The following is a 27,395-nucleotide window of genomic DNA, read 5'->3' on the forward strand; positions in this document are numbered from 1 at the left end:
CGGATATATCACGGGAACGATGTGAGGAAAATTCTCGGGAATTTCCGAGAATATTTCATGACTGTTTCCGTGCATTCTCGAATATTAGAATTACACATCGCTGATTGCAATACTACAAATTTATCAAATGAAAAATAAATTCTCTATAACCTGTCCTAAGTAGCATGCGGAAATACGGAATTTTTTTCCAAAAAATTTACGCGCCAAATGTTGATCGTCATTCAACCAAATGTTTTGCCGTCCAAAGTCGTGTATCACTGGACTGTTGTATAGGTATGATATTTCGAAATATTTCTTTGTAATCGCATACTTCGACACCAAAACCGACTTAACTATATAGATGTCTAAATATATTATATTTAACTAGAGCTTATAGAGTGATTAGGGCCGTAGTAGTTTTAAGATAACATTGATATCAACGATGAAATATGTCAAAGCAAAATATAGCGAGGAAGTTCATAAATTCTACTTATGTTAAGTCGTAATCGTGTTTCAATGGTTTTTCAATAACTTTACACATTAGTAACAAAAATATGAAATAAACACTACTATTACTACTACTATCTATCTATCTATATCTATTAGTATCTCTGCCTACTACCGAGTGGTAGCCCTTGAGACACGAGTATGATTCAATGTTAGCATATCTTTAAGTCACTCGTGCTACGCCATATGTCCCCAACATGAGTATTTGCGAGCATATAAACGTATCGATATCGAAACGTTGAAAAAACTTTTTTCATATAAATTTTGACGTTGCCGACGTTGTTGACGTTGTTGTTTGAATCGATCTCACAAACATTCCTGCTAGCTTCATAATTCATAATTGATATTTACTTTAGTTCTAGTTTCATCGTTGAAATCAGTGCCCAAAAGAATATCAGGGACGTTTTAGAATTAGCGTCGGCTTTTTATCTAGAAATTTAAACTTTTTCAAAGAATTTTACAAGCTATAGATGTAGTGTTACTTCGTAGAGTTAGCATTTGTCTACGGTTACCTGCGAGGCATGGACAGCGAGGAATAGTGAGTGGAGGACTTATGTTTAAAAAAAGCGAGCATAACACTATTGATTTTTAACATCAAATTACAAAAAACTTACGATCAACAATGACAAGAGACTCAAATTTCCGCGCTTAGAAAAATTTCGAAAAAGTATAAATAGAAATACTTTTAGAATAAAACTGGCTACGATGTTGATAAATACGGGTTTTCCTTTCAATCTAATGATATACACAATTTTTTTTTCTAATTGATAATTATTGTGTAATTTTCGTGGGACAGATGTTTTTGTAGGGAAATGAATACCATTTCGGTAGATTGTGTGCTTACCCTTTCTTTAAAAAGTACTTGACATTGATACTTAGCTTCAGTTGCGCCAGTCAACTTTGACATTAACTTTAACATGCGCACAACAACACTACACAAAGGCGACGGCGCGCAGGTTAAAGTTAACCTCAGGTGCAACTGAGGTGTATTGTTGAATCTAACGACAAGACTCCCATCACTTGTTACTGCTTTAATCTCCAATACCTAGGTGAGCGACGGCATGCTGCACGACACGAAGCAATTTGTTACATTAATCAATCTTTCTGCTTCGCACTGTCTTGTTGCTTTTGTCGCTCATCTAGGACACGGGTTTTCCACGGATGCCTCGCTGTCGCACCACTTAATATTTTGGTAAATTAAGATCTAGTAGCCTCGGTAGACTCAATCATTTTATTTATATAAATCGTGATTTTAATGTCCAATTTATTCGAAATTTTCTGTCTTCTATATAATATTTCATTGACATGTTTTAGCGTCCAGAAGATAGCGGTGTTGTGGATGACCAGTGCTTGCGCAGGTCGCTTTTAGGTGTAATGATTTCCAAATAATTAAATATTTGTGAGTACGTAAGATCCATGCAAAACAATTTATGCATGGGTAGAATATATTCTTCAATAGTGGTGTATAAAAGTTACTTATACACCTAAAGCACATGTAGACCTTGGAAATTAAATATTTTTGAATAATTGCTATTTTGTTAAAGATTAATCTTCTTATTCATAAAACTGTTAAAGCCTACTTTAAAACCTGTCTATCGCGCACAATCGATCTGTTGAATATATACAAAATTGTTTATCCGGCGCATACTGTACAAACTGTACTGAACAAATGTACATTATATGTTAAATGATTTTTAACTAATTACATAATTCTTGATTAGAAAATATTAACTAGTTAATTTGAAGTTTGTCAAATCCACGATTTAATTTCAAATTAACCTATCTACTCAAATTAGCTCTGTCAATCTTCTGCATTGAAATATTTGGGAGTTAGTACACCTATTTTTAGTACCATTAAAGTAGTTTACGACCAAATTAGCGTAATTTATATCATACACAAATGATTATTACAAAGTAAGTGATGTTAATGCTATCGTCGATTTAGCACGTTACTGACATATATTATGACTAAGGGAAATTTAAAAGTACAAATTTAACAAACAATCCCGCAGTCTATGCTTATATGCCCTTTCCGTATACATCTAGAATATTCTATGTATTGATTATATAAGAAAGAGTCGCATTCAGATTATTTCTATAATGTTTCGAATGTTATAAATGTTGTAGCATATAAAGTTCTTCGCGATATTCAATTAATTTTTGTCGATAAATCTTAAACATTTCTGTTATATCGTAACTATTAACCCCATATGTAAATTATTTAATAATCACGTAATTATATTAGATTGGTGGTAGAGAACAGTTTGATATCGGTGACAGAATCACTTTTTCGAATTAAATACTAATTGTATAACAATTGATGTGCCTAAGTGTAATACTCTATTATCGTAATTGTATATAAATGTATAGTTATTCGTATTTATCAAAAGTCTCAGAAAATCGAGCTGTGTGCATGTGAGTGACCACTCATGTAATATTCTAAAAAAACAATGTAGTAACAGCTGCGTGCGAGGTCGCTTGACTCCATTTGAGACAATAACACCTTATTTTAATTCTAATAATTTATCTAGCACCGTTTTATTAAAACCGGCGATTTTTAAACGCTAACGCATACTTTTTTGGCTGTAACTGGAAAATTAGCATTTTAAATTGTAAATTTAACACAAAGTTTTAAATATTTCCAATCAAATAGTGTTGTACTGATTAGTGAGTAATTTTCTATTCAATTTAGACGTTTTTTACTTTTGTCACTCATGAAGTATTGTAGACACGTAGATCCACAAGGGACATTCTTTTATTATAATATATGTAAATGTTTCAAGCTAACGAATAGTACTTATGTATAATTCAGCAAGTCAGCATTTTAACACATTTTGAATTGTATCTATATATAATGCACCTATAAGTTTACTTCATTATTATTTTATTCTGTAATGGTAACCATAATTCCAGTGCAGTGTGCAAGGCACCTTATATTTTCGTTGTTTGTTGCATTCACGTGCATGGATTTCTGTTCATGATTTTGTAATAAAAGAATGTATTTTGTGTTAGTTTAGATAAAATTAAGAGCGCACCTGTGCTAAACGCGTGTTATTTCATTTTAAAAAAGGTTTTGTAAAAATCTTTGGCGGTTAATAATTGGCGAAAATTGGCATCAATAAATAAATTAATTTAGAAACACATGAAAATTCGTCTCTCTTAGTTTTGTTTACTTACATTTTTCACATATTCCATCTAACACCGTAGATGTCGATTCTGTCAATGTTATTCATGTTTCAATTTTGACGTTATCAGAATCGACACATGTGGTCTATTACGATAAGTTATTCAAGAAACTATTAAAATTATTTAATATCAAACAACTCAGCAGAATACTATCCTATACGGGCTAGTATCACATAAATAGTGTCAATTTCGCGAAAAATAACTAACATCAAAAATCTAGACGGCCATGTTATAGCAAAGTATAGGTGCGCCCTTAAATTCTAGCACAGGAACTTTTCCAGTTATCACGTTAAATGTTACGTGTTAGTAGCGACGTCCGCCATGTTGCGGCGGTTGAGTGTACTATTGTATTCTATGTATCATCATATTCGCCGTGTACACGAATGGGTAATCGGGTAGTTGTGTAGACTTGATTGTGATATCAGTAAACATTTTCATACGAGCATCCAATTACTTGTTTCATTTTTTAAAACTATATTATAAATCCTACTAAGTTCATGAACTCAAAAATTGGGCATTTAATGGCTAACTGAGACGTGTGTGGCTGGATCAACGTAGGTTTAAGTTAAGTATATAGGAGGCATACCTAGCTTTATGTATAAATGCAAGGATAAACCAGCAATTTACATCGAAGTCATCACGATTCGACAAATACTTCGCCGATAATGATTACTTTCATGCAAAATTAACTAGACGGATTTTGACAAATTTTGTTGTACTAGTAAGTAGAATCATCATCTGCAACTGCAAGCCTCCGCGACCCACTGCCGGGTGTTGGCCTCCTTACTTCTACGTCAGCCTTATCTGTTCTGGGCAATTTCCTCGAATTACTAGTAGGTAGGATAAAAAAAGCCATAATTAGCACATACACATGGAATACTATTTATGACGAAACTCAGACAGGAGAGGAGGCCCAGCCTGACCAGGGCACAGTATATATGCCTATGTGTAACATACTCGTAGATGACTGCACCGTAGTGCAGTAGACGTATCTATGAGCGTATGTAAGTGGTAATAACATTATGTACATCAAGCTTTATTCCATTTAATGGACATAATATTTATGTAGGTGTAATATATTAGAGGTAAATCTTGATACAAAGGTCGCCTGTACTTGCATTGTTGTATTCCGGATTGAAGGGTGAGAGAGGCCACTGGCTCTCAGCCTACTTTGTGACAATCGTGCTTATCTGACACCCCTGGTGTTGCAGGCGTTGATAGACTGCGGTGACCACTTACCATCAGGTAGCCCCGCATATCTATTTGCATGGTTAAAATAAATAAAATTCATTTCTATGTGCTTACCTACGTTATTAAAAAACTACTAGCTCATGTTGCTTTCTCTGCGTTGAGGTCCCAAACAGCCAGTACCATTTTTAATAGTTTATCTTTATCGTGTTATAGAGTTGTCATATCTATCATAGTAAGTAATTAGTATTGTATAGGATAGTTCATATCCTGTCAGAGCGATGTGCAACAAGCGTGTATCCTTTGCTCACTGCTGTTCCGTACTCTGCCATTAATGCGAATATCACTACTCAACGGTGGAAGGAAACATTGTGATGTGATAAATATTTTCTCAAAGAGCACCATAAACCTTTCAGCTGATTACGAAAGTGGAAATAACTAAATGGTGTTAGCACGGTCATAATTTAAATTGCAATTACAGATTTCCATTCGTAAAAACTGTTCATTATAGATTTCTTTTATTCCATCCTGCGCTGCGTGAGTTGAGCAGAGTTCTTTGTATGTCGGTTTCCGATTCGCAGGGGCTATATATTTTTTAATATACACAGTAAGCCTGTTTTACCACATTTTGATAACTATTATAGGTATATTGTATTCTGATAGATAAACTTTACTGCTAGATAGATCTGCCTGAAGTTATTTGCCAGTTAGCCCTACACAACATTATATTTATGTAATAATTTTAACGCTATTTGTTACATTATACTTAAGCTATCAGGTACTTCATCAGCAAGCGGTGGATTAGGCCCAGGTCTGTTTTTCCACAAACAAAACTGTGTTTTGCATCAACCCTACTATTATCAATCCGAAAGTTTGTGACGATGACTTGTTACTCATTCACGCAAAATCTACTGGACGGATTATTATGAAATTTGATACACGGGTAGAATATAACCTGGAATAACATATAGGGTACTTTTTATGCCGGAATTCCCATAGGATAGAAGGCCCGGGGCGCAGCTAGTTATTATATGTACTAGTTTTTCAAATATGCCGTTCTCTCGCCGTCATCACGAGTATGTGTGATCAATCATAGTGTAAGGTTTGTGGGTTTTGAAATAAAAACAAAAAAGTTACGGAGTAAGCTTTTTTAACTAAATGTAAGTCGTTTATACATTAGAAATATTATATTATTAGCTTGATATAATATAGAATTAATTACTTTCTCATGTATTTACAAGAGTAAGCGTATTTACGCTTCTATTGCAGAAAAAACAGCTCTCATATTGACAATATATCACTAAGGTTCGGTTGCATCAGTTCATTGACATTAACTTTAACTTGCGTCGAAAAACGTAAAGTACTATTAAGACGACGAGATTAAAGTTAACGTCAAAGTTGACTGGTGCAACCCACCCTTATAATGTAGCTTTAAACAACTATTGAGAACATGCAAGATTGGTTTGACAGAGCCCGTATAGATCTCAAGACCAAACAACTACTCGTATACTACAAATGGTTCCAGTATATGTTATTTGGCACGTTTTAAAAAAATATTACAATCACCTCTGCGGCTTATAGGCAATTAAACATACATTTCGTGTATCCCACACAGGCCGACCCCATAATAAATACACATGGTGCTTCTAATATACAGTGCCAAGGGCCTTTACAACTATTTACTTGTCTGTATTTTTGTATTTTAAAACCAAACTCATACAAAAGACTCATACAAAAAAGCAAACTTACAAAACATTCTCCAGCCTCAACGCACCACACCACCTCGATTACATTTGGAAAATAATTAATTAAATGGGATTAATTTTTGGCAGAATTTCAAGCGATATACATACTGCAATTATTTTATAGGCCATCAGACTGGCTCAGACACATATCTAAAGTGCGACAGAAATGGCGAATTTAACATGTCACCATTCTATGCTCATGTAAGTTTGTGTGAATGAGACAAATATATTCTCGTCGACACAATCATAGATGTGATGAAAGAGATGAGAATACGCGTTGCAATGACACGTCAAGCAGCGTACGCTATTATCACTTTGTCGAACACTGTACTGCTCTAGCAGTTAGAACAACACCACAAATTGTTAAACATGAAAATAGTAACAGTCACATATATTTTCAAAAACATATAATCACAAAACATAATCCAACTTAATTCGGAATTTTCCAATATGTATAGAACTGCACTGCACTATGTCCTAACTACACATACCATAATAAACGAAATAAAATTAACTGATGTATTAAACTGTTTCTCATACAAATGCAGGGACACTGTCTTAGTTACATACAACACGTAACTAACATTAAATTAAATATGATATTGCGTAAAGTTAAATTATTTTCTGAGATCATATTTAATACATCACAGGTGTTAAAGAAAAATATTATATTAAAAATTACAAGATAGAGAGTGGCCAGTATTTAAATATATATTTATACATATATATTCTTCATACTTCTTTCTGACGGTGATTACGAAAGGGAGAATGCTCGTGTCGTTACAAAAATATTGGTTAAGAAAAATAAATAACAATTTTTATACCAAACATTTTGGTGTCTTCTCACAAACAGAGGCATATTTATGAATCATAAGTTACAATAATCTATGCACTGTGTTTTATAGCCTAGTATTCGTTAAGTTTATTTACATATTTGACACGAGAGATATACAAAATATAACTAAAGTTAATTCTGCACACCTGTTTTGTCAAGTAGTAAATACTGCGTTTGTTTTAGAGAACACACAGAACATAATTCATATAATTATCTGAAATAACGTCAAAACATGCTATAAAAGAACACTTAAAGAGTCAGAAATTACCAACAGTACTGTAAATAATTCACTCTAGTCGTCAATCATTAAGTTCATTTAAAATTTCATTAAGTCTAGGCCGGACTCGCCGGCACTTTGGTTCCAGAAGTCACGACAGACGCCGTTAAAAACTTGACATACCCAGTGTATGTATCAGTTATTAAAAGAAATAAAATATACCATAGTTCTACAATCTAAGATTAATGAATTTGATGATAATGACACCTGACTTTTATTTGCAGACCTCGGCCCTTCGACCTAAAACGATGAAACAATTTGTACTTTTTATAAAGGGCCGCGGTTGGAGACCGAATTGTTTGTTCAGAATTACAAATGGAAAACTACGCAAAGCTACTATCTAACTCGTTTAGAAATTCAATTATAAAAAAAAAACAATCGTCAATATTCATAAAGATATAATCCATTAAAATACAACAACAAAACAAATATGCTAGAGTTTAGGATGAATCAAACACAAATACTCAAGTTTTTAAATCTTACGTAATGAAATAATGTTGGCGAATTGCTCCGTCGATGGACGAAATCCCTCACGATTGTGTATTTGTGTTTCACTTACATTATACTTAGACTTTTGTTGTTATTTCAGAACATATTTCTTACGTCTCTCTCGCGTTCATTGAAGAGAGAAAGGGACGAAAGGAAATTGTTCTTTAGCGTGAAATGCGTCGAAAAAGCGTTGGGAGTTCTCAACCAAAATTTAATTTCAGCAAAGAGTGAACGCTCCATTGAGCCATTTCGTTTTGAGTACTGAACTTCAGGACACGGACCAAACCTTATTTAAAATTTTGAAAGTCGCAACTATTTCTAAACTAAATCTAATATAACTTAATTTACATACGAAAGGAGATCATAATAACTTAAAATTAATGTCGTAATATATTATAAATATTGCAGTTTCAGACACGAAGCTAGCGTCTCTCTGGTTACAAGATTTGTGTGATGCTTTAAATTACGATAAGTAGCGGAAAATGCTTACAATCAAAATGTCTTTTAAACATGACAAAAGTATAAAATGTTACTGCAAAAAGTTATTTACTACTAAAGATCCACAATTATTGATCAAGAATGATAATACTAGAGCAAATGAATTCACTCTAACAAATGAACAAAAAATTGAAATATAAAATCATAGTTGGACTGATCTACTTTGTGAGTATCACAACATATTTCTTCCTTTAGTAAAACAAACTACTGAATCTTTGAATATAATTTGACACATTGACATAATAGACCTCAATTATTTCGGAACACGTCGCCACCACGACCCGGGTCTACCGGGACACGGGCCTGAAACCATCTTACAAATTACTTAACAAAATAAATCCGTTTTCACATAGTAAAAACAATAAATTAGGATTTTAGAACCCGGGCAACGGTTGTGTAGCTGCCATTAGTCGAGTTCTGGTTGTTTGTGGTCTAGCTCCTCTTGAAGTGGGGTTGGCTGAGGCGTGCCACTTTGGGGGGGCGGATATGAGCCCCGTGGCCGCACTCGTGCTTGTGGGAGTGAGCCGGCGACTTCTTTCCACTGGTCGATAACCGCTTGCGAGGCTTCAGGAAATCTGGAAAGAGGGAGAATAGACAGTTTAGTTTCGTTATGTAGACAATTAAGATGGCAAGGTCAATTCGATGGTTGAAAACGGAGTGATGGAAAAAATACTCCACCGACAAATTAATAAATTAGAATGAATCTAAGTTAAACGCAAAAAGGATATTCAGAATTTATATATCTCCCAGATAAAATAATATATCTTCAATATTGTGAGATTATGTTTTTGTTTTAGTAACGATAGTTTTTGATTTTATTATACATTCTGAAACAACAATTAACGCCCTGGAACTTGTGGGTATGATCGTGAGCACTTTACCATCGTAAGTGGGAATAACGGAACATAAACACAAAGCAATATGTTTTATTCAAACGATGTCTCCTATGTACACAAAGCAGGGACTACGAATATCAAATGGGTTCTGTCAACATGCGTTGGTAGTTTTACGAGTGTCATACAAAGAGCAATGGTTATAAAAATGTCGTAAAGTGCCATAGGCGTGGCACTTGCAATTGGTAAATGCATAAAGATTGCTGTACAATACAAGATTTTACAACTTCACGATTAGAAAGTCAAATAAATTCGAGACAAAAATATTCTGTTCTTTAATCTTCCAGTTGAGCAACGTCAGAAAGGAATAAGATTTTAATTTCATTAAATAAAAAACTGAATTCTTCATAATCGCTTTTTGTTATTACAGATTTTGCAGAACATTGCCACACAGCGTTTGGCGGTAACATACAGGAAACTCGAGAAGAAGAAAATAACTACGAAAATAGAGAAATTTATTATGGCTCCTATAATCACGGTCATTAAAACTTCGAATTGGACTTTTAAATTTAATGTCTATGGCCACTCATTCTTTTTTACACTATTCTAGTTTAAATTTCGGATCGTACGGGTGTAATGGATGGCGACAGTTGACGTTTACGACTTCTTCCACAAGGTTACGGCCCTAAACTTATTATCTGAAATGGAATTCTTTAGTTCCCAAGCCGCTAAACCCTTTGACACCCATTTCTAATTTTGACGAATTATTATTTCGACTATAAAAATTTAACGATAGTTACTGCCGTTTTTCAGCGTGGCTTTAGTTTAAGTCGATTTAAACCGACTCGTATCTGACAAGTGTGTCGTGCATTGTTCCACAATGCATTAAATTATGTTCCGTCGTAAAATTCGGATGTAAAAAATAGTTTTGAATTATTACATTTTTGACTACGTGTAATAGTAATTGTTGACTAGGCTCTTGTCCTGAAGTGAGATCACTTAAAATTATTGATAGCAACACATTTAAATTTATTAAAATAAGCATTCATCATGAAATAGAGATTAGAAAGCTACATATAATTTTGCGATTTAACAGGAGCAACCGATTAGAGGCATCGGAGAATACAAATTAGAAGAAAAAGCGTTAGCAACACGCCAACCGCTCGCCAAGGTCGCACGCGCAGCAAATGTTACTAGTAGTATTATTATGAACTTCGAAACTGGTGTGGATGTAGCTCAAACAGTGAATGTAATATAGAAATTATCAATCATATTTGCAAGTGCACAACAATTACAAAGGACACAATTTATTATAGGAATTTGAACGACAATCATTTGAAAACCGAAACCAGTGAAATTTCTACACTTATCTTAGATGAGAAGTGAAGAAAACTTGCCATCGAAGCTTTTAGTCTAGAAACAGGGATTCGGTAAAAACAATGGCTCTATTTCTGAAGTTTATAAACAACGCAATTGACAAATAACATTTATAACTACGGAATATATAGATCTTCGTTATAAAATTCTTATCATAATTGGCCACCACTACGCAACGGTTATATCGTTTGACCTTCTAGAAACGTGTCTAACGTCAATAGCACGTGATACATATGGCTTAAATATACTGTTGGTTATTAGGAATTTGACATTGTACAGAGACATTGCAATGTCTCGGTCTCATTGCCAGTTTATAGCTCTCTTATTAATATCATTACACACCTCTCTCGCTTCATTTTCATTCTCTTCACAAAGGATCTCATTCTTCGACATAAGAAGCAAGAAGCACATGTCGGTTATGCTGTAATTATTACTAAAGCCTTAAATTTCGTAGTTGGCCAGTTACGAGACGGCATAGTAGGTATTATTATTGACTGAATCATGGTAAAAAACGGCGTCGGTTGTGCAGTCGGGAACTATGTCAGTGACGCCAGCGCCCAAGGTCGACTGGACAACGCCAGACTTCCCGCCAAAAATCCGACACTCCGCCACGTGGACAATAAACAGTAAATAATATTAATGTACATGATAATATCCAAGAATTGGGTTGATTACGCAACAGACTTTATAACAATGACGGTATAAGAAACGCAAGAAATCAAGCAGACTTCGCAAAATGTACTTTCTCTCATGAAAGTGACGCAGCAAATAAGAAGTCTAAGATTGTTGTTAGCTTCCTGATACTATTTTAGATCATGGATAATACTTTCACGAGGTTACGCAAGTTTCCCGCCAAACATTCAATGAAGCGTTTCCCGCCATTTTCTAACCAACAGATAAACCGGCAGATTTGCGAAGTGGTCGGATGTTTATTAAATATTCAGCGATAGAAACTTCCCCAGCGGGCCGCGTTGCCGACCACGCGTTTATATGCGGGTGTGTGTTGCGTACGCGTAAACAAAATGGCCTTGAATCCGTGAGCGACTTGCTCAACAAACAGCCCACTTATCATTTCTATTATCAATCTTTTATCGTCAATGTAAGCATTACCATAGCGCTGCGTAACTTGAGGTTTGTTATAATCACAATTCGAATTAGAGGTATCTTCTTTCAAACTTACTATACATATTACTATATTATACTCTTTAGACTCTCAAAACAATATAATATAATTTAGATAGCAATTAAGTTTTAACATTTTTGCAAACAGAATCTTCGACCGGCCAGCGCCACCGATGTTTACGAGCCCAGCTATAGCGCGGTTATTTCGGTCGACCTAAATATCTGCGCGGGCGCGACGCCCGAGTACAAGATATAATTTGTTTACCGTGCACTCAGTTTTACAATACAACACAAAAACCTGTATTACAAACCGACGACGCCGAAATATTTCAACATTTCTCATGAGCGTGACGGCATTAACTGGTTTGCATATTCCAAAGGCAAAGTTAGCCACTGATGCGACGCAAGCTTGGAATCGTGATGTGTTAGACGCTACATTATGAAGTGTGAACGCGAGTGACGATGCAGCTTAAATTGATGCATTATATGCAAGACACGCGCACCGAAGGCCGCGCCTGATGATCTTGCATCCGTCTCGGATGACAACACTAGAATCCGTGATGGCGGACAAAAAACTAAAGGATCCACGGAAAATTGAGTCCTTGCTTGGCGTTAAATTAGTTTTTTTAGGGGAACGTGAGCGTGGCGACGTGGTTGTCCCATCAGCTTTGATCCTCCCGAAAGGAAACAGGGGTATGCACTTTGAATAGTCAATGTCACAAATAACAAGAAACCTATATGAATAAGTGGCAGCTGCACTCAGTTCATATTCATTATGCAAAATTGATCTGCCAAATTGCCATATTATCGTTATTGTTGGTGTTGTGAATGCCACAATGGAAAATTCTGGGCCGCAAATGTTGTGCCCAATTCTGGAATTATTGTAAATTATGCGCCGATGCAGTTATTTCAAAAGCCACGGTCGATACCAGAATGAAATTCAAAAGAGGTAAAAGTTTCTTAAGTAAAACGGTTAAAAAGATTCATTTAAGAATCTTATAGTAATCTAAAGCAAGATCCTCATAAGAATTACTTTTTTTTTCAATTTGTAAATGCGATAACGAGGATCTTATTGTCTGGTCAAGAAAATAAAATCAAATGTTGATTATACTCGTGGAACGACAGACAGAGCCCACGCTATTCTCTACAACTCTAATATTTCTGGAGCCAGAAACATTAGGCTTGGCTTTGAGAAATAAAACAACTCCAACTAATGGCGTCACTTCACGAGCGTGTCCAGACATGACCGACCAATCCAGGGTGACGCATCTCTTTCCACTCCTAAAATACCTTCGATTTTGCATCCACACTTCTCATTTGAGATAAATTATGGATGTTTTATCATTGTCAAGATGTAAAGAATATCGTATCGTGTGCTGTTTGATCGTGAATCATTATTTGATTGCTCTTCGTCGCGATCAATAATATTGTGAAATACATTAACTACATTAAAATTATTTTTCTTCAATTACAAAAAACATATTAGCTTAGCTTCATCAACCAACAGAGCAGACAATTCAGTGTATAATAAAATAAATATGGTTTTTGAACACTTAGGATGCATTAAGTATAGAGTTGATACGAGGATGAAGGCGCAGATTTGTCAGGCGTGGGCGTGGACCGAGAAACAGGTTGGTTTGCCTCGCGTCTCACTGCACTAGCCTCGCCGAGCTTTTTATTTTTAATCCGTAGGGCTGCAGACCCGATTCGATCCAGAAGACTTTTTTCAAGCCTGTTTGAAATTGAGGATTCCAAATTTAGAATTAGTTGGTGTAATGAAAAACATGATTTTGTAAACGTTGTTATTTCTAAGGATAATCTAATCGTTCCCCTATGTCTATGAATTTACAGCTGCATTACACAGGAAATACATTGTTGAGCCATCGACCAAAATGGCGACTAGATTGACGTCGGCACGCCTGCTGCAAGCATTGTAACAAACCCGTTCCCAAACATCTAGGCCAAGTGAAAGGCGCCCCGTCAAACTCAGTCTGTCCGAACATGAAAAGCTTTACAAAATCCGGCTAGAAGGACCAACCCTAAAAAGAGGTCCTAGTACAACTGGACGCTAAGATAAAAAGGCTAACAAAAACTAATCCCGCGCAACACCATCTATATATCTACACATTGTATAGTTGTTTGTGCTCTCGGCTACTGGTTTTGAGACGTGGCGGCCTAAACAAATAAGTGACACGCCATCCAGGTAGCGTGCTTTGTGGCCTGCTCCTTAACATTTGTTAAATATTATCTGATATACTAATACTTCGAATTGCGGCCCATCAGGTTTTTTTTTGCATCAACAAGTTTTTATTTAGACACACTCATATACCATCAATATATATTTTTGTGGTAATTGTGTCACAGGAAGCGGATTGTTACGAGTGCCACATTCAGTTTGTGTTACTCATCCGAGGTATTGCTAATTATAGCCGGTTCCTATAGCCTTTCGTTTTCAACATATTGTATATTATACGTAGCAGCAATTGCTGCAATAGGAGTCGGCAGAACAATAAAACTGCATAATGGTGCTTTGTTCCGTGTGGCAACGCCAATGATGATGCAAAATTGTTGGGCTATGCGCGACTAGATAGCGGGCGTAGATTCTGTTAACGTTAAATTGTTTTATCAATAGTAGTCCTACACTACACGCAATAAGAGCTACTATCGAAAAAATCAATGAAACACGATTTAGACTTAAAGTCAGCAGAATCGACACCTAGGCGGGACCTAGCTTTAGTGCTCTGCAATTACTGAGATATAATCTCCAAAACCAGGATGTGGTAATTGATGGTTGTGCTAACACTAAATTGGGGTTTTAAACTGAATGTTTTCGTATGTCTGATGAGAAAAACAAAGTATTTTATCAAAATTCTATAAATGCAAGCCTTGAGAAAATGAAAAAATATCGTCATTAATTATTTCAAAGGCCTTCATTCATACTAGATAGTATAGCATTATTGACAGCCAGGAGCCGTGTGAACGCTAACGGAGTGCCAGCCAATGTCAATACAAAATGCAGCTGAGGCATGTTTGCTTAGAAATAGAGGTTTTCGCGTGCACTTGACAACAAGATTGATGGTAGATAACCGTAGATAGTCGTATCGATGTTTAATGCATACACGGAGCTCTAAGTCAAGTTCAGTTGAGGGAATTCAGGGGACTCTTTGCTCAAGATAAATTTTAAGTTGTTGACAGACGATTTATTGATATGCTAAAGTCGTTACGATAATATTTATTTAAACGGTTAGCCTTGGACATGCCAGTATGTGCTTAATAAGGAAATAATTTTAAGTTTTCTTCGTATCTATGGCGTAACGTTTATAGTTGACATCTTCGGATAACATATAAGATGATTAATCTAGCCGCAACTAAAGTTGAGGATAAGATTAGAGACATGGATAACAAAGATTTGTAACACGCAACTATAGGCAGAAAAACAATTAAGTTTATAGTTTGTCGCGCCACATTCTTGATACAATTTTTGCCACTGCTATAATGATGCCTGCGATACATGTCTTATTTACGTTCATTATTGAAAATGAAAACGACAAGTAAATTATATTTCCACAACAACCAATACTGGAGCCCAAACAAGATATAACGTGTATTTCAGGCTTCCAGTTCACCCTTTTGTATGGATTTAATTCCTGTATTGATAAATTTTACAACGAAACTGCAGTCTTTACCGACATGGACGGTCACGAGACGTGGACATATTAGAAACCGCCAGTGGGCGGCTACGTAATTGTGAAAGTAAGCAATGCTGCACTCACCGTGACGAGCCATTCGCAACACGCAGCTAATGTTGTTTAGACTGCTGAAGAAAGGGTTTGGCTAAATTCTTCAGTTATAACCAACTAGCGACCCCGAGCTAGCCTTCGGGAATAAATTTTCTGAATAACAGTGAAATCTGTGAGAGTGAAAGATGAATCTATAGATACTTTTGATGACTCTCTCTATAGCCTCGGTAGAGATCTTTTCCTACGAGGCTATATAAAATTAAGCAACCTTCATTAATATTTATATAAGAGCATTGTTTCAACATGCGCCATTTGCTTGCGGTGTTACATGAAGCGCGTTAGACGTATAATTTTTAGATAAATGATATTTATATTCAAGATTTTAGTTAAACATATTTCTGAGAAACATTTCATGGTGTGTGAGCGACTGATTAGTATGATTTATTATTTGTACTGTTACGACAGAATAATTATTGTACAACTGTTACACGGGTAAGTAATGCAGCAGTTAGATTTTTTTTGTTTTTTCATGTATTATCAAAAACATCACACATGATTGAGAATTCTAATGCTTACAATACGTTTTGTCGAGCACACATTTTCTCAAATCTTCGACGCTTTCTTAGCCATAAAGCGTCGGAGCCCAGAGTCCGCTTTCCAACTGTTTCTTCTCCACTTCGCACGGTCTTCAGCAATGTTAATTGTCACATCATTGGAAAGTCTTAAGATTCTATAGCAACCAGGCAAAAGTATAATGCACTCGTCGTGATCAGCGTCATAATGACACGAGCTGCAGCGCAGGCGCAGGTCAGCGAACGACCGTTGTTTTTATATTATTCATGTGACCCCAGTAGATGCATATGACCGTACAGATAAAATATACAACATAAATAACATAAATAACAATCGGCTTATGCGCATTAATTTCAAATATAATTCGAATTTCGAACGCATTCCACGGTTTCAAAGGAAACTGAGAAAACATCATGAATTTATTGGAATATACTAAGGATAAATAAAATATAAATTGTCACTTTTGCTATAAATTGGACATCATTTTGTAGCCACACAACATATAACCAGTACGAGCAAGTCATAAGCGTTAATTCTGAAGTAATCATGAATTTTACAACGAGAATGATCGATTACACTTTCACAACGTGAAACATCATTAGAAATGGGTGCATTCGATTTCTTAGCATAAGATGCGCGGGAGTCCAGGGCGTTCACCCTGAAGCTCGCAGGTGTCTTAGGTAACATGTTACGAGATAAGAAACCAGCCCTGCCAATCGGGTTCCAGACCACTGTTTATAAAATAGACGTAGAGTAGTTTTTACTATACAGGGATGCGAGGAACTTGGGTGGCTTAAAAACATGTTTTGTAAGGTGTAACTAGTTTTAACTAGATATTTGAAAGATTATGCGTGTATTGTTTTATATCTTAGTGTTTAATACTTTTAGTAGAAAGAAATAACGGTGCATAATTTAAGAAAAATATGTACGTGAACTTCATGAGTCTTCAGTTAACACTATATTATGTTTTATATTTAGTTAATAATTGCACAACCAATAAACTTAATTGAAAACTAAAGCTGCTACCAACATTAATTGCGTAACATCTAATTTAGCGCGGAGATTTTATTGGGCAATAAAATTGCAACACGAACACTCGGACTCCTAGATGTGTGGAGATTTAAACTGCTGCGTCAATGTGCATCCGAATGCACCCGCGGCGGCGGTGAGATGAAAGGAAACCAAGATGGCGGCGACCGTCAAAGCGGCTATTATCGGGAGCGATACCTCAGCTACCGCGATACCCGCTGATAAAATAATCTCCGTGCGGTTGGTGGCAGGTTTACTGCGCATCATTTAAAATGAGAATGTCAGATTTTGATGGAAACATGTTACCAACATCGGTCATTTTAAATTTAGAACAATCCTTTCAAGTTGGCAACAAAGAAAAAAATCTTTTCGGTTCATTAAACAGGCACTTGAAAAATGAAGAACAAATAAAAAAGTTATATTCGAAAATGGAGAAACAAAAATGAAATTCTAACGAATAAAAAAGTATAGCGCGACCACATTCAGCCTGTCGTCGATCCATAAATCAAAACGAATACTGGCCACAATACAACGCTAGAAAAACAGAAATCCGAACCTATTAAAGGCTTAGATCTGCGTGGACAAAATGCCGAGATTACAATGACCGTTTTCCCATGATCGTTAATATTCAAATAGATCGAAACAGGAGCCGAATAAATCGGTGACACAATGAGATCAATAAATACAACAAAGGATAATAACGGCTAGAACGGTAGCTAAGTATCATAAAAGAACAATAGATCTATTGTCCAAATTGTCCCGCAGAACAATCATGGACAACAAGCTGAACTGCCCAAACATCGGTTTCTAACAGTAAACAAGTTAGAAGCATTATGAGATGTGACCTAGGGTCACTAGCCAACCTCTGGACCAACATCTAACTCACAAAGGGACAATGGAGAGAGATTACCACTAGGGCGATCCTGCTAAGTATTACACGAACAATGGACACAAAGATGCTGTGTGTTTACCCATGAATAATAAAAGAAGTACAATGGCTGGTGATATGCTAATAGCAGCAGGTTCATAACATTATTTTCTCAGATAAGTCTCCGTGTATAACGAATTCGCGTTCAGGTTAAATCGTGCATGCGAAAGGAGCCCTCAAAAATTTTGTAATCCCGTTTCGAAACGCTATTTAGACGTTTCTGCTAACAGTTATGCGTATTGTTAGTTAAATTACTGAAATGAATATGCGATGCGGCGCTCTCGCCGTAAACCTCTCGAAACTCTATGGTAATTTTAGTGAAAGTTCAGTCTTTGGATAGTCTGGATGCCTTGGACGCCATTTGGTGTATGAGGATGAGCAATTATCCGTGTAGTGGTTTAGAAGACCGGCATCTGTCGGGGCATCTGGCCTGGATTAGGGCACTCGTGTTACTAGCAGTTTTCTCTGCACTTGAGCTTCAATAGAAAGCGGCCGAGTTGACTTTTAAGGATTTCTACGATCACTTGACATTCACATTTTTTGTCGAGTGCTACTGGAAAGCCTCGCTGCATTAGCAGTGTGTTTGACATAAAGCACGCGAACAAAAAAAAAACGGAACTCAAAAAAGGAATTTGAACAGATACAATCGCGGGGCGGCTTCGACCACCCACCCCGAAACGCATGATCTATTTTCCTAACCCGTTCAAAATAGCTTGTTTGCCTCTCACCCCTCTTTTTTTGACATCACGATGTTCTAATGCTCTAATTAGCTTAACTCGCTTATTTGTTACTCTTAAATTGTGTAAAAAAAGATCAACAAAACCTTCGGTAACATAGATGGAGTGGATGCAACTATGTGGCCTATTTTCCTAGTTTATTCCCAAAGAGTCCGGCCACAAATCCGTCCAAATGTTTCCAAATTAAAAGTTTAAAAATCGTAACAAAGAACCATGTCCAAGATTTTTGACATAAATATTATTTTTACGACATTATTATTCAGGCGACGTAACATTTTAGTAACGATCCTTTATGCGCTGGCCGTTCGGGACAAATTCTCAATTTTAGAACGTGTGAAAGTAAAATAAAGGGGTAGTGTGGGTTTGACAGTCGTAAAGTGCATAATGACCGGTCAGGTCGGGTTCTGACAGCATTAGTCAAGCAGTGACCGATCCAGCACAATAATTACAAAGTTATGAATATAGGTCATGGGTCTTGAGAAAGGAAATTGATATAAAAGAGAGTTCGGTTATGTTTTATTACTCGACACCCCGATACAGGAGAATAGAAAAAAAAAATTATTACGAAAAATTAAAAGCTGTGGTGTTTTATTTCACAATTACATAAATAATTTAACACATTTTTCCATGATATTGCCTCAACCCTACTTTGATACGATTATCAAAACTTGTTTACAATTAAATACTAGTACGTTGTTAATATTTTATCAGCTCTGAAGGCAAAGTTAATTAATCCCAAAATATTGGTTAAATAACCAAACAACACCTTTAGAATTCGTATTAATAATCTAAAGTATTTTTATTTTTCATTAACATAATCAACTTGTAAATAAAAATTTGGAATTTATGTTATTTTAAGCTAAGATCAAATAACGTTCACAGCAAACAGTTTTATCATCACCTACTTAGAAAAAGTTCTTTTTTCTAATCTAATGACTTCTACGGACCAGCGGCTAGCGTGCAGCGTGCATTCTGCATCGTGGGAAACATAGGCGGGGCAAAACCGATCTGACCTGTTTCGCTATGCAAATTTTGTAAAACCCATAGCAATTTATACTAAGCCGATCAAACTGGACCAAGCTGTACTACCTTTTATTATAATTGAAAAAAATATTTTTTCACGTGTGGTCCATGTAAATCGTGGCCAGTATCAATTAAAAAATAATTTGCTTCGAACGCATTTCTATTTATTTTTGTAAGCAATCAAATAGACACGACGATTTTTAATTTTAATGTCGAGTGACCGGCCAGTATTCTTCGATTAATAATTGTATTATTTTTTCTGTTAAAATTAAGAAAAACAAACTACACAAATAAAATAAATGTATATACTCCTTTATAATTTATTTTTAAAGCAAGTTAACGGCCAGTATTATAATAATAAAATTAGAGGTAAGCATTTAATGACCTAGTCGTGACTGAGCACTTAAAATCTGATGTAAGTCAGGCAGAAGCAATAGGTTTTTTGCCTCTAATGAATGTTATTACTGACAGTATTGGTTTCTGTTGACAGTTAGTTGAAAATTCAGTGAAAGTTGAACGAAAACAAAGGGCGGCGTTCCCACCGTTTCGGCTTAAATTATCATAAATTAAAAACTGTGTTATAACAATCACAACATTGACTTAAGAGTGAAAAAAAGGAATTTATTACGCCTCGATTAAGTGTAAAGGAGTACTTAGCGATTTGCATACTTGCAACGTTTTATTATTTAACATAATTGGTGTCGTGCTGGTTCGAGACAATACAATTGTAAATGTTTTGTTTCATTGTAACTAACAAACCTCAAGTTTTTCATGTTCTCATAGGAACATTTTGCATTTGAATGCATTTTGAAGACAGTTTTAATTGGTGAATTAAAATAATACGTAAATATCATTTAAAAAAGAAATACATTCGTAAAATCCGTTAGCCCTAACCGTATTTTCTAACAAAACTAAAAAAAAAAAATAAACGAACATTCCATAATGATTAATTTCAAACAAGCACTTAAGCATTTGAATGTTCAGTCGATAGGAAAAACAAATCAACGCATTGCTCTGTGAAATAAATAAACAAAAAATCGAACAAGTCCAAGCACCGTGACGGACCGGGGTTCTCACAAATTAAATCACCAAAAATCCTTTTTAAAAAGAGGGTAGCTGGTAATTAAAGTGGGCACAAATTACAGTATGGGAACATTTCACAATAGATTTTTCTAATAAGAATTGAAAACGTTAAACGGAGAAGAACGATTGTGACGTTCGCGTTAGATCGTTTTTAAGATTTGAAAATCGTACTTGTCAGCCTAGAAAGTTCAATAAATAAATAAATAAATTCTCAACACGAGTAATACATTTTTATTTTTTCCATAAATTTACAATCCCCCGAATGACCCCAGCCAGACAGAAATACGATTGAAAGTTTGTATGAATATCACCTTTGGCAGAGATATTCAGGTGGGCGACGCCGCGGGCAAAACTAGTTATATGTAAAACTACCACATTACGATATAACGCGCGAGTATTTTATTTGGATACATACATGTATAAAACACGTGACGTAATTTGTATGTCAATCAGATAACTATTATGAAGTGACATTGCAGTAGGTCACTTTTCATCTCACTCCGTCGCGACATCGAACCAGCAACAACGAGAAAATGATGGAAAAAACCGTATTGCATTCACAATCTCTCCGCAAACAAAACATAATTAACATTTTCGCATAGTGACAGCGATGCGCGGGCGCATCTAACCTGCAGTGCTACTTTATTGCTAAGTAAACAGAAGATAAGGCGTTCTAAATAGATGAACACGCACGATGGAAGATTTAAAAAAAGAATATAAAAAAATATTGCAATGTCAAAACAGTGCACAGGTGTGTACTGTTTTGTCTACGTCGTAGACAAAATATAATAATAGTATTTGCTTATTCGCAAAATTCATGCTATGCTTACTTTTTAGTAACGTCAAAATTATACATTATTTTCCATATTATTACAATTTTTAATCAAACGTGGCTGCAATTATTTTTTCTTTTTCTAAAATCTCTGTCGTCATCGTTTCGCTGCATATGTGTGGGCGCAGTTGGTGTTTTATTTGTTTACACTAAAATTATCGATTTAAGGAGGTTGACACAAATAGAGTGGCTTGTGGCATCCTCGAGGGGGTAAATGAGGTATTTTCAGATCTCTCAGCATTGGCCTGATTCACTCTACAGAAATAACCACTTTCCTTTATGATTTTGTGAAGATTGACAGTCACAATTGAATTGAACCCTTATTTTAGGGTGATCTGGCAGTCCGGGTCTTTGACCTTTGCACAATGCCACACAATGCGAAAAAGAAATTGTTCTAGTATTTATTGCACGAAACATCACATTCAAATCTAGAACATAAAAAAATTATACGTGTTGTACATTTAAATTCAATGGTTCTTTTAAGAGTTCGTGATTTAAAATGTATGTCATTCGATGTGCTCTAGATTTATTACAAAGAATGCTTACTTTTATTTTTAAATACGCTGCATTTTCCGTGTAGGAGGATTGTAATAAACTAATGTAAATATAGCGCAGACTGTGTGTCTGTTCAATTCAGATAGTATTGGATTTATCAGGCCTCCGTTCGTTTACCCTAAGAGCGTAACGCGAATACAACCGTCACTCGTAATTTCGTAACAAATTATTTAATATGTCGTGCGCATGCAAACATTTAATTTAAATGAAATCTTAATATATTCAAATATAACTGAACAGAACATTTTTTCAAATTAACTGACACATGCATGTATCAGTAAATATTTTATGGCATTGCATGTATACACATACAATGCCCATAAAACAGTTATCCTGTGAAATATATCAATTAGTGCAGTCCATAGTGAGGCGTCTTTTGTCGGCGTTCCGTTACAGGACACGTGCTTTTTGTTTACACATCTCTATATTTACTCCGGAGACCTACCGCACGCGTTTGGATTACAGATGCCTGACGACCTGGGCAAGGCTGAGGTCTCCTCAAACTTCATGATCTGTAGTTTGCATTAAATAAAAACCACAGATACGTTTATTAGCAGCCAGTATTACGCTCTGTACAGGTTAAACAGCGGTGTTCCAAATTTGAATTCCAAGATTGAACATTGCACGATTGAACGCATCAAATTTAGTTGTTTTCCGTTTAATGTTTTATTACAAAAGATGGCGCCACTGGGCCAAATGTACGTATTTTTCTAGTTCATTTACTTAGCGATAATGAATGATAGACATAAAACGTCATTGTTCATGTTTGGCGTGTGATTCAGCAGACTAGTGATAAGTGAATGTTTTGAATGGGGCAGGTGCGGTTTCCTCTACTATCTATGTCAAATAGTATTTCGTCTATTAGTTCTTTTAAAGTTCTATTATAATGGTTATTGTTAGATTGTTATATGAGAATGCAAAGAGCTGCGTCATCGCAATTGTCGCGCCTCGCGGCCTTAACCCTCTGCAAATCCATCATCCTGACCATTATAAACTCAATTAAACCTCATTAACATAACCCAAGAGTCCGAAATAGACCCCCATTCTTTCTCCTCAGACATGTCACCACCTTTGTCACACCGTAACCTATTCCCATTCAAAACTGGACAACTTAGGGCAACAATGCCCGACATTTTGACCCTCAAAGGAGACGAACATTATTTGTGTATTTTAAGCAATAAACAAGGAGTTTTATGCGATTGTGAACTTTTTTCAAATTACAATTTGAATGGATGAATGCACATTGTCCGTTGCATGAGCCCGTGGTCTGCAGTCTGCAGGTACCGTTTATGCATAATCATTAGAAATTATCGAGACGAGAGTTAGAGGATTGCTCTCGCCATGGGAATCGCATTTGGCGGGAAAAGTGACGTTTGACAGATGTCTCTGGACAGGTTTATTTTTTCATTGCTGGCCAGTTACATCTGTGTTTTTTATCGTCGCGCTGATTTTAAATTCTATCGATTGAATGTCGAACGTGACTCTGTAAGGAGTTGGTGTAAACGAAAAAACTAAATAATCTACGCCTATAGGCTTGGTTCCCTTCCGGCTTAGAAATTGTTTAGACTTCATTTCTAAAAGCCGATCTAAAGCGGCGGTGACACAATGAATACAAATCGCTGGAATAAAGACGCCGTTAATTTACTTTGACACGACTCTAACTCAAGTGTAAATTACTTATTTTTGGTGTGAGTGTTGAGGTTTAATATTCTGTGGACACACATAGTAAAGAAAGGTAGAAACTAAACAATAACAAACATCAGGATTATAAACACGCACGCCGCCCGACTTGAACTTGAATAGAACGAGGACTAAACAATAATACAATAATTTTCATTCCTTTTCTGTGCGTACGCGCATCATTTTTGTCTCGCTCGCACCTGTTGCTGTGTCTCCTTTGCGCGGTCATTGACCGCTCATCTCCCGACGGGATTGCATCTAGTGCCCATGCAGCTTCCCCCAGATAATGCGCCACTACGTTGACCAATTAGAGATAATATTTTTAATCGCTAGCTAATAAACCAGTTAGATACACAGTCATTGACCAGTGAGGAGGCGTAAGTAATAAGATATAAAGTTGATGTTAGAGCAGATCTGTTTAGAGATTATTCATTATATTCGAAATTGTTTACAATTGAATTGGCCTACGATAATATTAGATTAGAATGACCCAGTTAAAGCAGATAACACAGAGTAAGAGCTACAAAAACTGTAGAACATACACACCGTGATAATACTGATAATATTGTAGCAAACTGCTGAAGCGTGTCCCAATGGCCGTTGGATCAACAAATTTGAATTTCAATCCCACAAAAAACTACGAACGCTCGTAGTAGTTTATTTATGACATAGTACAAAATCTCCAATAAGAAGAGTGCTTTTTCTCCCCAGCCACGGTCCCGGCTTGAAAAAACCATAACAATTTTTTGTCGACCCAAAATCTTTTACGAGCGCACACGAATAGTAAACGAGGAGGATGCAAGTAATGCTATCCCGTTCCGCCGTTGGAGTGGAAAGAAAACCTGACACTTCGGTTGGCTTAATAGTCCCTTGTAAGGTTTCTTAGAACACATGCGTTGGCGTGATTACCCCTCATTTGGAGACACAGGTCTGATTATTTCAAAGAAATTAATTGAAGGGCACTCTAGTAAGGACATTAAGGAGGTTCATTGTGCCTTGCACGCAAGCGAATGCAATAACATAACTTTAGAGGCTATCATACAGAATAATTAAAAAATATATACCAATCTACATCGCGACGTATCAAGTACTTTTTAAGTTTTAAAAAATGTTTACTAAACATCACACGATACAATGTATACACAATGGTAATAATTCTAATGGCATTTAATTCTAAAAAGTTCATATTCTTTATGCTTGAGTTAACTACAATGTAAATGCAAGCAAGATTATTAAATCCTTAGTTTATGAGTATGTGATATATCTTAAACCAACAATGACGTTATGGTTCATGAATTTAAAACAACAACTAATGAGATGACGTGGCCAGTAGTCCCAAAAAACTAGATTGGGGAAGGTCCGGAGCGAGATACGTTTTTGACTGCACACTACGCGTATATAATTTCCATTCCGGACCACATGAGTTATGGTAAAAATCATGTGGTAAAAAAGGAGAACCGAATGGAAGTTTTGTTATTAAAATGATAGGGTCGTTTTAGATGGTATTAGAGTCATTAGGCTGATGGAAATTGGTTCTGTCTCGGTCGTTACTACCATTGGATAAATCTTTAAACTTCCGCGTTCAGTATTTAAAAAGTCAAAAGCCATGTTTATTGCATCGTATCAGACGCATTCGAAGATATTAGTAATGCCACTGTCAACAAGATACTCCACCATGCCATATCAAAACTATTCGTAGATTCTAAACGCGGTCACTGGAACAAAAAACGAAGGCCTTTCCTAGTAATAGTAACCTAATTCCCTATAAGCTTAGATATCCCTTGATCTGTTTATCATGAGGTTCTTACACACAAAAACTTTAAAACACGATAACGCGTCTGCTAGGATAACATTCGTTTTACTTTTCAAAGCTTTTAAACTATCGGGCAATAACTTTAAATTTCTGTGCATCCACTTAAAGACACTCAACCACTTAAGCCTATTTTAGGAATGCAAATGTATCACAGTTAACATGGGATTTAGCTCATAAGTGGATACTACTTAGGCTAAAAAATGTTAAAATGTTCACAAATAACTCGCTCACGAAATGTTTTTTCTCACAGATATTTGAACAGCCGACGAAACAAAAACACTCTAAGTGATCCCAAGACAAAAGTGGGAAGCTGTTATAATGCGTATATTAAACATAAGATCACCAATGTGTTGCGCAAACTGTGAAACGCTTAGTAGCCACTCCAAAAACAAAAAACAGACGTTACTATACAAACATCTACATAAACTGAATTTTCTCAAATATCGAAATGGAAATACCAAGAATCAAAATCACGCGGTGGTACAGAAAATTACGTTTAGAGAAATAGCTTTATAATGATAGACGAGAGATACACGTAATAGAAGAATTTAAACTGTTCAAATTACGGTCCAAGATTATGAGTTATGTGTATTCGATTATATTATAGATGATAGTGAACGTGACTCGATTGTTTCTGGTCTAAATACTGGCGTACTCACAACTTGATGCTAATTAAAAGTGGTCCGACAGAATGCTTACCTGAAAAAAAAGAGACGCATCATTAGTATTGAGACATCGAGACATGATTGCACGAATAAAATTTCACTCGAAGTTATAAATAGAGCAAAAATGTCTTGGTAGATTGTTGTAATTGTGCAAAAAGTGTAAACGTGAGGTATCCGTATCATAAATTCCATCAAGTGGGATTGTTTTGTCCTGTATCATTTTTAACATATTCCGGGTAGGCTGGACGCAATTATGTGTTGAGGACATGATTGTGGCTTATTAAAATAATAGCAGACTAGTTGCTAGGCTTCGTCTGGCCCGTGGGTTTCTAATGCGAGGCGTCTCGTTGTCGTGGGTACGGCCACTCGACGGTCCTAGAAATGCTGCTTTCTCGTCTCCATTATAGTCTTGCGTGACTAGTTAATATGAATTGAAGTTATCTTGTGTAAGATTAAAATTATCATTATTTTATAAATTAATGACATCCTTTTTCTTTAAGAGTAGAATATCATTATAAGCTTGTAATTTGACCTGCGACAAAAACAAGATTGCATATGTCGATAACCTAGCTAGGACATACATAACATATCATATTGACGTGTTGAAGACTTGCAAGAGTGATTACAGCAAAAACATTTATGGACCAGCGACAAAGATTAACGCGTGCAGATTAAACGACCCATATACAAGTTTTGCAGTT

General features: G+C 35.8%; 1 protein-coding gene across 2 annotated transcripts in view; it reads right to left on the minus strand.

The window, feature by feature from the left end:
- Nucleotides 1–5,993: 5,993 nt before the first annotated feature.
- Nucleotides 5,994–27,395, minus strand: part of LOC128678713 (cyclin-dependent kinase inhibitor 1-like) — a 36,951-nt gene continuing 15,549 nt past the window's right edge. For both annotated transcript variants that reach the window (XM_053760461.1, XM_053760460.1), the window contains one exon: nt 5,994–9,279. In XM_053760461.1, coding sequence (XP_053616436.1) covers nt 9,137–9,279 — 143 coding nt within the window. In that variant the 3' untranslated portion in view covers nt 5,994–9,136. The remainder of the gene's footprint in view (nt 9,280–27,395) is intronic.

The sequence above is a fragment of the Plodia interpunctella genome, chromosome 20 (assembly GCF_027563975.2).
Source record: "Plodia interpunctella isolate USDA-ARS_2022_Savannah chromosome 20, ilPloInte3.2, whole genome shotgun sequence".
Taxonomy (NCBI): Eukaryota; Metazoa; Arthropoda; class Insecta; order Lepidoptera; family Pyralidae; genus Plodia; species Plodia interpunctella.